The 15,351-nt window shown below is 33.2% G+C and overlaps 1 protein-coding gene and 2 pseudogenes across 1 annotated transcript; all 3 read right to left on the bottom strand.

Moving 5' to 3' along the window:
• Positions 1–1,068: 1,068 nt before the first annotated feature.
• LOC101954810 (olfactory receptor 2W1) lies at positions 1,069–2,073 on the bottom strand. Its single transcript, XM_005342595.3, has one exon. It carries the CDS (start codon positions 2,071–2,073, stop codon positions 1,069–1,071), a length of 1,005 nt encoding a protein of 334 aa, XP_005342652.3.
• Positions 2,074–10,343: 8,270 nt separating this feature from the next.
• On the bottom strand, positions 10,344–10,757 carry LOC106145538 (trafficking protein particle complex subunit 2-like; annotated as a pseudogene).
• A 3,984-nt stretch (positions 10,758–14,741) lies between these two features.
• On the bottom strand, positions 14,742–15,009 carry LOC101954525 (non-histone chromosomal protein HMG-17 pseudogene; annotated as a pseudogene).
• Positions 15,010–15,351: the final 342 nt, after the last annotated feature.

Genomic DNA, 15,351 nt, shown 5'->3' with positions numbered 1-15,351 from the left:
TTTGTGAGCCATTACTGTATTCTGATTATATAAGAAGTTATCCAGATTCCTTTCTTATTTCAGGAATTATAAAATGGTAGAGGATAAAATATTTAATTTAAGCAAAGTATCTGATATCTCTTCATTACAATGACAAAATATAAGATCTTATGCAAAGGTGTCATTAGATCATAGAAAACTTCAAAGTTTAAAGAGTCACATTTTTGCAGAAAAGCTAAACATATCTTGATACATGGAAATCAGAAGATTCATTTTATGAAATTGTGCTACATGTAAATCTTACACATTTCTCAGTTCACACCCATTTCATGATTTTATAGATCTATCTCAAAAGCTTCACTAACTAGTTACAAATTAGTCATTGTTTCAGTTAAGGTTGAGACAAATGTAAATTTTTCATAAATGAATAAGAAATAAGTCTATTACCTTTAAACTCCTTAATTTTCCATTTTACTCTTTTTATAATAAAGTAGTAATAGACATAGTTATATATATATTTAAAACAAAGACCCCTTATGAAAGATTGATATTTTACTGAACACAGAGTAAATAGTTTTAGGTGAGTCTTTATGATAATGCAATATAAAAAGACACTAAAATTATCTGAACCAAACATACTGAGTGACATCACAAAAATTTAATGTGCTAGGTCATTGTATATAATTAATGTACATGGGCTGTAGCTGTAGCTCATTGGTAGAGGGCCTGCCTTGCACGTGTGAGGCACTGGGTTCAATCCTTAGCACCACATAAGGTAAAAAAAATTAATGTACAAAATATATACAAAAGCACTAATTCAGGTCTATTTTAGAAGATGTAATCATTAGTATTAAAAATACAAAACAATCAGTGCAGCTTCTGTGGAGCTTTAGAAAAAATTAAATGCATTCAAGTTTGTTATAGTCCTTTGGTGTTTTATTTCAAGCAAACACAAAATAGTGATGTGTATTTCCTGGCAACCTAGTGATTATAGACAAAAAAGCTAAGCAGAATGGTTCTAATATTTTTTGTATCCACAAAGTTTTAAAATCTATAAGAATTACTTGCCTCAGTAAAAATTAAAGATAATTAGAAAATATATTTCATTGTTTTATTTGATCTAACATTTTTTATATGATTCCCAGTTCCTTTTTTCATAGATTCATGGTGAACTCTCATCAGCTTCTTCAGTGCATCCTTCATGTCCTTATTCCTTAAGGTATAAATGAGGGGGTTGAGACTTGGGGTGATAATGGTGTAAAAGAGGGTGAGGAACTTACCCTGATCTTTGGAGGCACTGTTACCTGGCTGTAGGTACATGTAGATAATAGTTCCATAGAATATGGACACCACAGTGAGATGAGATCCACAGGTATTCATTGCTTTGCATTGTCCAGCTTTAGACTTCATTTTTAGCACAGTTTTGGCAATGTAACCATAGGATATAAGGATAAGGATGAGAGGTGTGAGAACAATGATAATGCCTAAACCAAAAACAGACATTTCAACTGCTGTGGTGTCTACACAAGCTATCTTGACCATAGCTGGCAACTCGCACAAGAAATGATCCAGAAGGTTGTTTCCACATCTAGGCAAATTCAGGGTGAGTGTACATAATACTACAGAATTGGCCAAACTAATACTCCAGACCACGACAATCATCTTGAGACATAGACAAGGGTTCATGATTATCAAATAATGCAAAGGCTTACAAATAGCTGTGAAACGGTCATAGGACATGACAGCCAGGAGAAGGCACTCAATGGAGCCCAACCACATGTAAACATAGAGTTGAATGACACAACCCATAAAGGTGATCGTCTTCTTGGGTCCCCATAAGTTGACCAGCATCTGAGGGACAATGGTGGTTGTGAAACACAGATCTAGAAAAGATAAATTCCTGAGGAAAAAGTACATTGGTGTGTGCAGGTGGGAATCCAGGAGAGATGCAAGAATGATGGCTGTGTTTCCCATCAATGTGATACAATAGAAGATGGTGACAACTCCTGACAGCATCATTTCCAGTCTGGGATGGTCAGAGAAGCCAAGCAGAATGAAGTCAAATGAAGAACTATAATTGCTTTGGCCCACCATAATTCTACAAAGTCTATATCCTAGGTGAGAAGAGGAATAAGGGAAGGGGAAAACAAAATATTTGTCAACACTCATTAATTAAATTTGATAAAATACAGAATTAAATAAAAAGTTTAGGGCAATAATTAAAAAATGGATAAAGAGTAAAATTACAACAAAGTATTTTGGTATTTGTTATGGGTTCTTTTATGGCAATTAGTTTGTTAGATGTCTTAAAATCTAGATGACCTTCATGAAACCACTCTTAACTCAGTCTTAATTTTCTCATGTGCATAATTTGGAAGTTTGGAATTATTATTATAATTATTATTTGCAGTGCTAGGTGGGAATTGAATCCAGGTCCTTGTGCTTGCTAGGCAAGTGATCTACCACTAAGCCACATCCCTAGCATGATATGGTCTTAAAATGAGGTGACCTATGATTCTCTATAAAACTTGTTAGTTTGATATATTAGAACATTTTTAGATTTAGTTGGACAGAGAATTAACCTGTAAAATCTGAGTCTAATGTCAGCAGTAGGGAGGATGATATTTTTGCATATTTCAACAAATAACATATTTGATATCAATTTGTTATAGAAGAGATTTGGCATTTATCCTTGACCCTTTTATTTCCCTCATCTTCAATAATTTTCTTCACTAACTCTGGTAAATTTGAATGCAAAGATATGTTCATTCATCTCACTTTTAAAAATTTCCACCACTACTACTCTAATCTAAGCCACTGTTATCTCTCTTCTTGATTCTGGCTTTAATTTTCACTTCTTGCATCCAGTCTTAAGCCTTTACATGATTACAGGATTAAATAAAATTGTGCCATGTGCTTAAAGCTTGTCATCTACTTTTCATTGCATTTAAAAAATATTCTAAATTTTTCTTGATAGCCTTGTTGTACCTGTATACTTTGGTCCTTCCTAGAACATCTCACAAATCATGTTACCCATTTTCACTACTAGCCTTCTCTCAATTTTTAATATGTCTGAGCTCATTTCCATCTAAAGTCCTGGGAACCCGTCATCTTTTCTGAGTAACTTCTACCTGCTCTTTAGGCTGCCTCTTCAATGTTTCTTGTTTAAGGAGGGATTTCAGAACCCATAATTTCTTGTTTGATATCTTATATCCATATAGCACCAAGTGTAAGAGCTTACACCTGCTGTTTGATCACAGATAGAGTATATAGCACTGCTAGACTTTGTTTTCACATCTATAAAAACTTGGATAGAAAGAGAATAACAATCTAAAATGTGTTGGAAGCAGTCAAACATCATTAGAGTACTATACTATCTGACTCGGGGGGATGAATAATTTAGTGCTAATTTTGACAGACACCATTGGTATGTATAATCGTGACTAACTTCTGAATATAGTAGGTCATCAGTTAATTACATAAAGGCAAAAATGAAAATTCTTCTAAAATTAAAGCCAGTTTAATGCTATTATTGTTAAATTTTCATTATCACTGAAGGCTCCATATATTAATTCAGGAAGGAATAAAACTCCTTCAGCCTAACAAAATCTTACATGAAAATCTTTGAATAACTTTTCAATATTTTTATTATACTTATAAACAGATAAAAATGAGTTCTAGCTTCAAAATATTCAAGAATAAAATATTCTTTTTCATCTGTTTTCTCTTTGTATTTCTGCTGGTCAAAATGTCTAAAATCACAAATCAAGAAATAGCTTTATGTTCTCCTATAAAGATTAGATTTATTCATTATTATAAGATAAAAGGGAAGATTTCTCTGCAGAGATTTACAATATTTTCAGACATCCTAAGGCAAATCTGAAGAATTAGTCCATACAAATTGAAGATCTTTTTCCTTCCCACAAATTGCTTTACCAGCCCAGGTCATACTATTTTCTAAGAGTTATTAAAGATTAACAAATTACATTCCATGCTTTATATAATTAAGTCAAACTGAGTCCTGTTATATATACCTAAAAAGAACAATGAAAGATTAACATTACCCTGATCCAGAGAGAGTTCCCTTCATGTTATAATTCATGACCACAGTAGAGTCAACAATGTGAAAGCTTTCTCTGAAGCATCTGTGTGAATTCTGCTTTTCCTAAAGCCAATTCAAGTGGAAATTCTCAGCAGGACTCCTCCTTGAACATGTGACTTCAAATAAGGGGATGAAACTGTCATAAATTCTTACTGCTTATTTTGCCTTATGAGCCTGCACATAGGTCTTGATTGTAGAGAAACATGAAAAGCAAGTAGACAATCCAGAATAAGAATTGAACAACATTTTGTAACATCACCAAAAACTCAGATGATAAAAAAATTATCTAAATCAGGACTTCCTCCAGGTGACTTCCCTAAGGTGACATAGAAAAGGCCAGCTAAAGAAATGTTTGGAGAATTGCACCATATCCTCATATTTCACATATACAGTTTTAGGAGCTAACTAATATAAAGGAAAGTTAAAGGCAGGGAACTGAGAGCATTTTTCAGAAGCTTTTTCTAGGTAGCAAATATAATACAAATAACAATTGCTTGCAAACATTAGCTCTGTAAAATATTTATAGCACACATACTGGCCTTGGAAATAAACTTGCTCTGAGCAGATATCATCTAGAAAAGTTACTTCTAGTAGTTATCTCTATTCAAGCTCCAAGCACTTTTACCCTAAGATGTATGTTTAGGACCATAATATTTATATTTTTACTCAGTTGTCTTGGTTACCTGGAGGTGTGATACAAATACTTCAGTGCCTATGAGAGTTAGTTTTGTTCTTCTCTCAGAGGTCACTTATTCAAACACTGGATCCAGGAACAAATATGTACTCTAAAGATTTGTATGAATTAAAATTAATATCAACAATTTAATAAAATATGTGAGCATAAATTGACTGACACATGATATACTTAAATGTGGACAACTTATCATTGAGCAATTTTAGGTATTTGCTGGTGATAATAATCAGTATATTCTGTATTTGAGATAGTTTATTGATTAGTTGGCTAGTCTGTGGGGACAGAATTTCTGGTCTGAAATCTTTGATTACAATTATCAGCTCTGTGAAAGTGGGACAGGTATCTTGGATTTCTTACCTACGACAGGGAGATAGTAATAGTAATACTTTAAAGGTTTAGTGTAAGGACTACATAAGATTAACATATGTAAAATATGACAATACTTGTTGACACATAGTAAACATTCAAATGAATATTTTTTTTAGTTCAATGTATTCGTGGTGTTGTCTCAAACATTTGCTTTTATCATTTTGGGGGAAAACTAGCACAAGTATTTGACAAAGCATCTGAAAATCACTTTATCCATTTTAACCAATCTTGGGTATATTATATGTATGGTGTATGGGTATATTTGTGTATGTATTCTCTAAATGTTAATCATGGTCATAAAAAATCATTGGTATACTTTGTGTATCAAGATTCTAAATATCTAGATAATTTAAGCTTTTCACATGATCTCAGTTTCACTCAGTTTCTTCTTTCTCCTTAGTCAAGTTTTATACATGCAGCTGTTACTTTTATTTTTCAAAAAGTTTGCTTTAAAGTTGTAACTGAATTTTATAATTTAAGTATAACTGAGTAAATATTCATTTTTTTTGAAAAATAAAAATGTATATAAATGGTCATGCATATGTTTCTATTTTAAGAATATTCCTGCACAGTGACTTTCCTAATCTCTTGCTTCTAATTCTGTGATTATAATTGAAGGTTTTGCTACTCTGGAGAATTACACAGGAATCATTTAGATTCTTGCGAATTTTTGGAAACGTTCTCATTGTTATCCAGAAATTGGTTTACTTAGATTGTGAAGCAGTGTTTCTGTCTTGGATTATAATGCCTTTTAAAACTCCTTTGATATTCTTTTCTTCTTCCCTAATGTCCACTTTTTCCCCTTGCTTGCTTTCACTCTTAACTTCATTTTAAATGTCTTTCATAAGTAATTAACAGTGTTCCCACAATTGGCTGCATGTCAGAAAAACTAGACTGTGTAGAAGTTTTGGAAATACTGAGTCCTGAAATTTCTATGCCCTTACCAGGGGATGTATTTTCTGTTTATAGTCCCCCTAGATAATGTTGTATATATTTTAAGGCTTTAAATCCTATATCAAATAGATAATTCCAATTTTCTCATCTCACATTTGGATGTGTAACACAAATATGAGTTTGAATATTGCTAAAATAAAGAACTTTTGTATTCAATTTTTAAATTTTTAGGTAAACATGACAGTAGAATATACTTTGACATATTATACATACATGGAATATAAATTGATTCTCCCTGCCCCAAACTTTCTACCACCAAGTCTTATTCATTGTATTAAATGACATCAATATCTATCTACTGGCTAGAAATCAATGTGTTATTTATCTGCCCTCATGTTGAAAATAGAAATTATTCCAAACTTTAGGTTTTTTCTTAATTTTTTATTATTACTAGCAGAAATGGAGCCACCCTATTCTTTTGCTGGATTATCCAATAACCTCTTATTTTATTTCTCTAATTTAATTTGCTTCCTTCAGTCCATTTTCCACACGGCTTTCAAACATGCTATTTAAAAAATATTTTCACTTTACCAGTTTGAAATTTTTCAAAATGTCTAATCAGATCTTTTACCAGACTACTAGAAGCATTATGCCTAGCCCGTTGATCCCCTTTTCCTTCTCTCATTCTTCTTGTACCTTTTGATATTCTAGGAATGCATAGTTTAAGAGGTCTTTGCATTGACTTCATTTACTTTGAAGATTGTATCTCCAAGTTTCAACCTTTGTTGCAAACATTCTTCAGATGCTATCTATTCAAAGAGGCCTTCTTGACTACCTAATCCAAACCAAAACTCCCTACCCCCATTCATTCTGTTACATTGACATATATTTTTTGTTCCCTGAAATATTATTTTTAATTCATAAATAAAAACAAAAATTGCATACATTAATGAGATACTATATAGTGTTTAATACATGTATACAATGCATGTTTAAATCAGGTTAATCTATTTTCCTCAAAGATAATTTTTTTTATAGTGAAAACTTTCAAAATCCTTTCTTCCGGTCTTTTGAAATGCACAGTATATTATTTTTATCCAGCTACCCTACTATGCAGTAGTATACCATAGTGTCTTGTTCTATTTTGATTGATCTACACGTACTAAATTATTCTATTTGCTGCCCTTACTTTTCCTGGCTTTGGACAACTAACATTAATATTCTCAACTTCTACGAGATCAGTTTCTTAGATTCCACATATGGGTGAGATCATGCAGTACTTTTCTCTTTGTGCATGGCTACACTTAAATGTGATCTCCATATCTGTCCATGTTACAAATGACAGGATCTCCTTTTTTCATGATTTAATAGTATTCCACAGTGTATATGTATCACTTTTTCTTTGTTGGTGGATATCGTGAGGCAGCCAATACCTTGCCAGGGTAATTTTTCCCATGTAGGAGGCGATAAACCACCTGAGAAAATAAAGTCTGAAATATCAAAGAGATAAGAGGAAAAGTCAGAAAAATAGTTTTAAATGCAGAGCACAGGGCTGGGGATGTGGCTCAAGTGGTAGCACTTTTACCTAGCATGCATGAGGCACTGGGTTGGATTCTCATCACTACATAAAAATAAAACAAAGATATTGTGTCCTCCTAAAACTAAAAAATAAATATTTTTTAAAAATGCAGAGCACATAATAGGTCCAGCCCACACAGGAGCTGGAGCTGAACAGTTAGAAAATGGCTTCAGTTGTTTATTTAAGGTGGTACATCAAAGGCAGGGATAAGGTTTCAGAGGTGGAGTCTTGTAGTCAACAAGTTGATTGGCATCAGGTCACACCCATCTCTGAGAGGCTGTGTGGCTATAGCAGATCTTCTCCAGTGCTGAGTGGGACTTTTTTGGCAGAACTAAATAGGAGCTCACATGAATCTGGGTGGTCTTAACCAGCAGGATTCCTAGTGGAAGTTACCAGTTACCAGATTTTCCTATTCACTAGCTGTGATGTCCATGGATGGCTCTTGACTGGTGGACACTGGATTGATTCCATATTGTATGGATAATATTGCAATGAATGGGTATAGAAGTCACTTTTACATATTGATTTCTTTTGGTTGTATATCATGTAGTGGGAGTGCTAGATCATGGTATTTTATATTCTTAATTTTTTGAAGAATTTCTATATTTTTCAGAATGACTATCAATTTACATTCCCACCAACAGATGCAAGAGTCCCCTTTCTCCACATTCTTGCCAATACTCTTTAGTCCTTTTGATGATAGTCATTCTAACATGTGTGAAGCAATATGTCATTGTGGTTTTAATTTGCATTTCTCTGGTGATTAGTAATGAGTAATTTTCATGTACCTATTTTTATATCTTTTTGAGAAATGTTAGTGATTAGAGATAAATATTTTCCATATACCTGACCGCTTTTACCTTTTGAAAATGTTTACTGAAGTCTTTTGTCTTTTTAAAATGAGGCTATTATTAACTTTTTTCCTTTTGAGTTTTTGATTCATATATCTATATATTTTGGTTATTTAACCTCTTATTATAGGCATGGTTTGCAAAAATTGTCTCCTAACTTGTAGGTTGTCTTTTCACTTTGTAGTTTATTTTCTTGGATGTGCAGAAGCTTTTTAGTTTGTTGTAATCCTGTTTTTCTATTTTTGTTTTTGTTGCTTCTGCTTTGATGTTATTCAAAAAATGATTTCCAAGAGCATTGATAATAGAAATTTCCCCCCATGTTTTCTTTCAGTAGTTTTGCAGTTTGGATCTTATGATTCAGTCTTTGACTTATTTTCAGTTAATTTGTGTAAATGGTATGAGAAAAGCCTAATTTCATTCATATACGGATATTTTATTAAAGAGACTCTGCTTTCCCCATTGTGCATTCTTGGCACTTTTCTGAAAATCATTTGGCTGTAAATGGATGGATTTATTTCTGGGTTGTCTTTTGTCACATTGTTCAATTTGTTTTCTGCCAGTTCTTTCTTCGATTGCTATAGCTATCTAGTAAGTTTAAGTTTGAAGAATTGTGATGCCTTCAGATTTGCTCTTTTGCTCAAGATTTCTTTGGCTATTCAAGATCTTTTGTAGTTTCATTCTGATTTTAGGATTTTTTCATGTTTCTGTGACAAATATCTTTGGAGTTTTTGTAGACATTTCAGTGAATCTGCTGACCATTGTGGGTGGTATGGATATATTCACAGTAATATTTCTCCCAAACTATGAACACAGAATATTTTTCCCTTTGTATCCTCCATTTTCTTTAATCAGAGTTCTATAGTTTTCAGTATGCATAATTTTTATCCCCTTGGTTTAACTATACCTACATCTTTTTTGGACATCTTTATTTAAGAAATAAAATACAGTAATAGGAAGTAGTAGCAAATTCACACAGGATACAAGACCAAGTTTAGACTTCCTTGATCAAAAGTTATTTGGAATCGAACAAAATTCTTGTTCACAATCAGCACAGAAAATTTCATTATATTTGATTTTCCATAAACACTATTTTACTGTCAAATTATACACACTTATTATAATACAGAAGAGACCACTCCTGACCCCTTCCAGTGTACATCTAAAAAACTAAATGCTAATGTGATGCAAACTTTTCTTTAACAACATTTCTCAAGTTGCATTATAACTTTTTACAAGTACAGATGTCATCAAGCTCTTTTAACCCTTAATATGCTATCTTGAGAAAGGAAATACAGGAGCATAAGGTGACAGAGGCAACCTATTTCCCCGTGGGCCTGTAATGGTGGTTCATTTTACATATGTGAGTTCAAGATTCTAGAACTATATCATACTCCTGGCATCTGAGGCAGGCACACAACATTTACCACTGTAAAACCTTTATTTCAGTTTCTTAAGTAATGTTGCATACTATACATTTTTGTAACTTCTTCAAATGTATAACATCTTCAATTGTGCTATGAATTCATTTCTGGAGAACTTTTTAGTTTTATGTTTGTTTATCAAATATTGACTATGACACTTTTAAATGAACTATTTCTAACCAAGCTCTCTGAATCAGGAAAATCTAAATTTTATTCTCATTTTTAAAATAGAAATATTAAGATTACAGAAATAATACTTTGTAAATAACTTCAAGTATTAAGTTGATAATTGTCATGAAACAATTTTAAATACAAATTTCTTTAGATTTAGAAAAACTGACACAAGTAAAAATTTTCCATCCTATTTAATCAAATGTATATATTACTTATAATATATATATTCCTGAGTATAATCCATTGTGGTGACATTGTTTATTTCAGAATTTCTCTGCATTTAGCTTAAAAGGTATTTCTTCCCAAGAAACTGAACTTTTCTGTTAAATGCAGTTGTTGGGATAGAATTGGTTAAAAAATGGATTAATTAAAAACTTTATATATAAATCATAGACATCAGTAAAGAAGTTATTTATTCCATTTTCTTGATTTATATCTTGAAGTATAATAAATCTAATATATTCTGCAGCAACAAATATGGACACAGGCCACATTGAATTTGTCCAGTTTTCAAGGACATGTTGTTCTAAAGCCACATGTTTTCATCCACAAGGTCAAGAGGAGTGTGAGCCATGAATTGGATCAGACAACCTTGATTATCTTTGGATTCTGCTTTCCCAGCTGGCAAAAATTTCTTTTCAAAAACTGGATTGTCATGGTGGCCAACAATAGCAAAGTAGAAGCTTTTAGACATTATCTTCAATATTTGGCTCCTGTAGCTAAATGCCAAAGTCTCAAAGGCTAGTTAGTTCACAGGGTGGACACCCATGCTTCAGCAGGGACTCCAGGAGCAGTACTCAGTGGTAATATCAGCCATATTTGATTTTTGTTTTTTATTTGTACCAGGGATTGAACCCAAGGGTGCTTAACCACTGAGCAACCTCCCTAGCCCTCTTAAGTTTTAAATTTTGAGACAGAGTCTTCCTAAATTGGTTAGGGCCTAATTAAATTGCTAAGGCTGGCTTTGAAATTGCAATTATTTTGCCTCAGCCTCCTGAGCTTCTGAGATTATAGGCATGAAACACTGTGCTCAGCATATTGGGTTTTTTTAAAGAGTGGGAAATTAGCTTTATGTAAACAGAAAAAAAATCACCACAGGAATTTCTTCTCTGAATGGAGAAAAATGTAAAGTTTTTAATAAGTTAGAGAAAACACATCAAATTAATATAGCAAAAATAAGTTTAAGTAGAACATTCAATTTTCAAGGAAGTCTAAGTTACTTATAAAAATATCTCAAAGATGGAATGACCAATTGAACAAATAGTGAACTGAAGAGATATTTGAATTTTTGTGACAAGTACCAAATGATAATAGAAAAACTTTATTTTTACTATAGTTGAAATTAAACAGATGGCAAAGACTTAGATTTGTATGAAATGAAGAAATAAGAAATTGAATACTAATCAATAATAACTCAAAGGGGCTTTTAAAACATTGACCTATGTTTCTTTATAACTCTTGATGACAAAATAATTAAAATATCAAATTATTTGAAGATTAGAAATCATTAAACTTGTTAAAAATCACATTAAAATATTCAGAATTGGCCAAACATTTTTTTTGTCAGAAAATGTATTTTCAAGTGAGTTCCAAAACCTCTGGCAGGGCATTTAAGGAACTTCTAAATTGACTGAGAAAATGGAATGGAGCCTATAATCCCAGCATCTCTGGAGGCTGAGGCAGGACCATTGCAAATTCAAAGCAAACCTCAGAAACTTAGTGAGGCCCTGTTTCAAAATAAAAAAATAAAAAAAGACTGAGGATGTGGCTCAGAGGTTAAGTGCCCCTGGGTTCAATTTCTGGTATAAAATGAAATGAAACAAACAAACAAACAAAAATGAATAGAGCTACACAGATTAGTTTAGAAGATAAAGTTTTCAAGGAAGGTAAAAATTTCAGCAATGTCCGTTAAGAGAAAAATCCAAAATTATTAAAAATTGGAAACAATTACTCATCAAAGACTTGTGAGAAAAAAATTTCATATACAGTTGAAAGGAAAAAAATGAATTAATAAAATCCATGTGAAAGATTGGGAAACTGGAAAATTTTTCTTTAAAAAGCTAGATAGAAATATTTTAGGCTTTGTAGGCCAAGAGGAAAATTTGGGATATCATGAAAATATTTAAAAAACAACATTTTATTTTCTAAAATCTCCAAAGTTGTCAATAAATGCCAGTAAGAATGCACAGTAATAGAAACTTATTTATTGCTGGTGGGAATTAAAATGTTTCAAATACTATGAAAGGTCAATTGTCAGCTTTGTATAAATTTCAATATAGACTTATCCTATTACCCCAAAACACATTCCTAGTTATTTACCCAAGTGAATTGAAATCTTATGTCCACATAAAAATGTTCATTCAAATGTTTAAAAGCAGCTTTTGTTTTTCACACGGAAAACTCAAAAGTAACCCACATCCTTCACAGGAGGAAAGGTAAACTGGGATACATCCACACAACAGAGTGCAGGTCATCTTAATCATTTATGGAAAATCATTTATGCCTATTGATATAGGCAAAAATATGGACACATCTTAATTACATTTTACTAAGTGAAAGAAGTTGGGCTGGGGATGTGGCTCAAGTGGTAGCGCGCTCACCTGGCATGCGTGCAGCTGGGTTTGATCCTCAGCACCACATACAAACAAAGATGTTGTGTCCGCCAAAAACTAAAAAATAAATATTAAAATTCTCTCTCTCTCTCTCTCTCTCTCTCTCTCTCTCTCTCTCTCTCTCAAAAATGTCGGATTCCAAATGGTGAACATTGTGATTCTATTCATGAAGAAACTGGAAAAACTGTAAGGATGAAAAGCACATTTGACTTTGGTGGAAAGGAGATTACAAAGAAGTTGTACTGGGCAATTTTAGAATCATGGAATTTGTTATGGTTTGAATATAAAATGTCCCCCAAAGCTCATATGTTGAAGGCTTGATCCTCAGTGCAATGGTGTTTAGCTTTGGGTTTTGGGGAGGTAATTGGATAATGAGAGTTCCAATATCACTAATAGATCCAACCATCGATGAGCTTATTTTTTAATGAGCTATTTGGACATATTGAAAACTTAGGAGATGGAGCCTAATTGAAGGAAGGAAGCATGTAAGTAAGATATGCCTCTGAAAGTTACACTTTGCTCATGGCCCCTTCCTCTTTCTCTATTTTCTGACTGACATAAAGTAAGCAATCCTGCTCCACCACATGTTCCCTGCTGTGATGTTCTGACTCATCAAAGGCCTGAGAGAACAGGGTCAAGTAACCAGGAACTGAAACCTTTGAAACTGTGAGCCCAAATAATTTTTTTTTCTTAAGCTGTTTGTTACAGATATTTTGTCTGTAACAGCAATGGAATGTTGACTTTTTTAAAAAGTGTTTTTATTAGTGCATAGTTATAAATAATAGGGAAGTTCATTTTGACATATTTTTACATGAATGAAATATAACATTCCATTTTAGTCTGCAGTGCTTCATCATTCCTTTCCCTCCCTCCTTTCCCTGTTATTCTTCCTCTACTGTTATATTTATATTTATTTATTTTTAGAATTAGTGCTTTATAGATAAGAGTAGAATTCACTGTGGTACATTCGTATATGTACATAGCATAATTTTATCCCACAGTTCTTCCTTGTTCCCCTTCCTCACTAGACCTCAATTGTTTTCCTCCATTTCTCTGATCTCCCCTCTATTTTCATGGGATCTATCCACCTCCTTTTTTTTTTTTTTCACTTTGCTCTAGTTTCTACATATGAAAAAGCACTGGACCTTAGATTTTTGACTAGAGTCTGGCTTATTTCACTTAGCATGGTAGTCTTCAGTTTTATCCATTAACTAGCAAATGCCACATTTTCATTCATTTTTTTCCCACACCAAACTGTTTCCAGCATTATTAAAGATACTTTTAATAAACAAGCATGGTATTTCAGGCAGAACTTGGATAGACAATCATTAACAGTATATAACAACTTTCAAACTCCCTTCTTGGATGGGCTACTGAAATCAGAAAGCCACTATATAACCCAATGCAGTCTTCATTTGATGCTCTCAGTAGAGAAAGTTTAGTGTGAGGGTTGACATTTCATATTTAGTATGTTGTTTAACAACTTTTCATAAGCTGACCCTGAATTTCAGGAAATGAAATGAAAATGGCAGAATTATTAATCTGAAGATCCACAATCTGGAAAAGGAATTGCTGCTCTTTGGAGGGACTCTATCTCAATGATGTCACTAGAAAGTCTAAATTGCCCAACACACTGGTAAAACCAATTGTTGGTAATCAGGTCTTAACAAGTCTGAGTTTAGGGGAGTTAAGTCTATGCCAGTGGCAGAGAGGGAGAGGAGAACATAAAGATAAATTTGAGTTTTTCCATACCATAAGGTGTTTGTGCCAAGGTGGCTGAGTGTGCCAACATCAAGGAATCCCTCCTCTTGGGAGCCAAGAGGAAGTCTCTCAAAAACCATTGGGGAAAGGTTTTTTTCTCCCACAGCAATCCAGCTTTGGAGACATTCTACCAGTAACATATGCTCCTTCCCCACAAAACAGTGAAGTGTTCTGTGTGCTAACAACATAGCTTAAAAAAACAAAAGTAAAATATAATTCTGCATTTTTATAAAACTTTATTTAAAAATAGTATTTCAAACTGCACAGTCACCAAGAAGTTCACATTTATCAGAAATGTACACACTTTACTTGGTATCTCCAGTACCTTCAGCTTTCTGTGCCTGATCTGTTTTGGCATTTCCATTTTCTACAGGGTTATTCTCATCTTTGTCAGCATCAGCTTTTCTCTTTGGATACCCCTCTCCCCTTTTTGCAGGTGCTTTTTAAAGGTTGGGCTCTGGCTGCTCTAGGAGGAGCAGGTTTAGCAGACAGCTTTGTGGATCTTCTTTGCGGTTTGTCCTTCATCTTGGCTTTATCTCTTTTAGCATCCCCTTCAGCCTTTCTCTTGGGCATAGTGACTACCACAGCAGGATGCAGATGCTGGATACAGGGATGCTTTGGCATGGGGCTTTGTTTTTCTGGGGTCATTCCTCACCTCTTATTCCCACATTTTCATTTTTTATAACTGAGTACTCCATCATGTATATGTACACCTTTTCTTTATCCATTCATTGGTCAATGGGAACCTTAACTGTTTCTCTAACTTGGGTATTATAAATTGCTTTGCTATAATCTTAAATGTGTCTGTATTATTATGCTATGCTTATTTTTTTATTTTGGATAAATAGCAAGGAGTGGGATAAATGGGTCATACAGTTGTTCCATTACTAGTATTTTGAGAACTCTCCATACTGC

This window comes from Ictidomys tridecemlineatus, chromosome 8 (assembly GCF_052094955.1).
Source record: "Ictidomys tridecemlineatus isolate mIctTri1 chromosome 8, mIctTri1.hap1, whole genome shotgun sequence".
NCBI lineage: Eukaryota > Metazoa > Chordata > Mammalia > Rodentia > Sciuridae > Ictidomys > Ictidomys tridecemlineatus.
The sequence above is the reverse complement of the archived record's forward strand: the minus strand, read 5'-3'. Positions and strand labels throughout refer to the sequence as shown.

What these genes read in the sequence shown, in the direction of transcription:
- LOC101954810 (XM_005342595.3), bottom strand. Translation starts at nt 2,073, where the DNA reads ATGGTGGGCCAAAGCAATTATAGTTCTTCATTTGACTTCATTCTGCTT.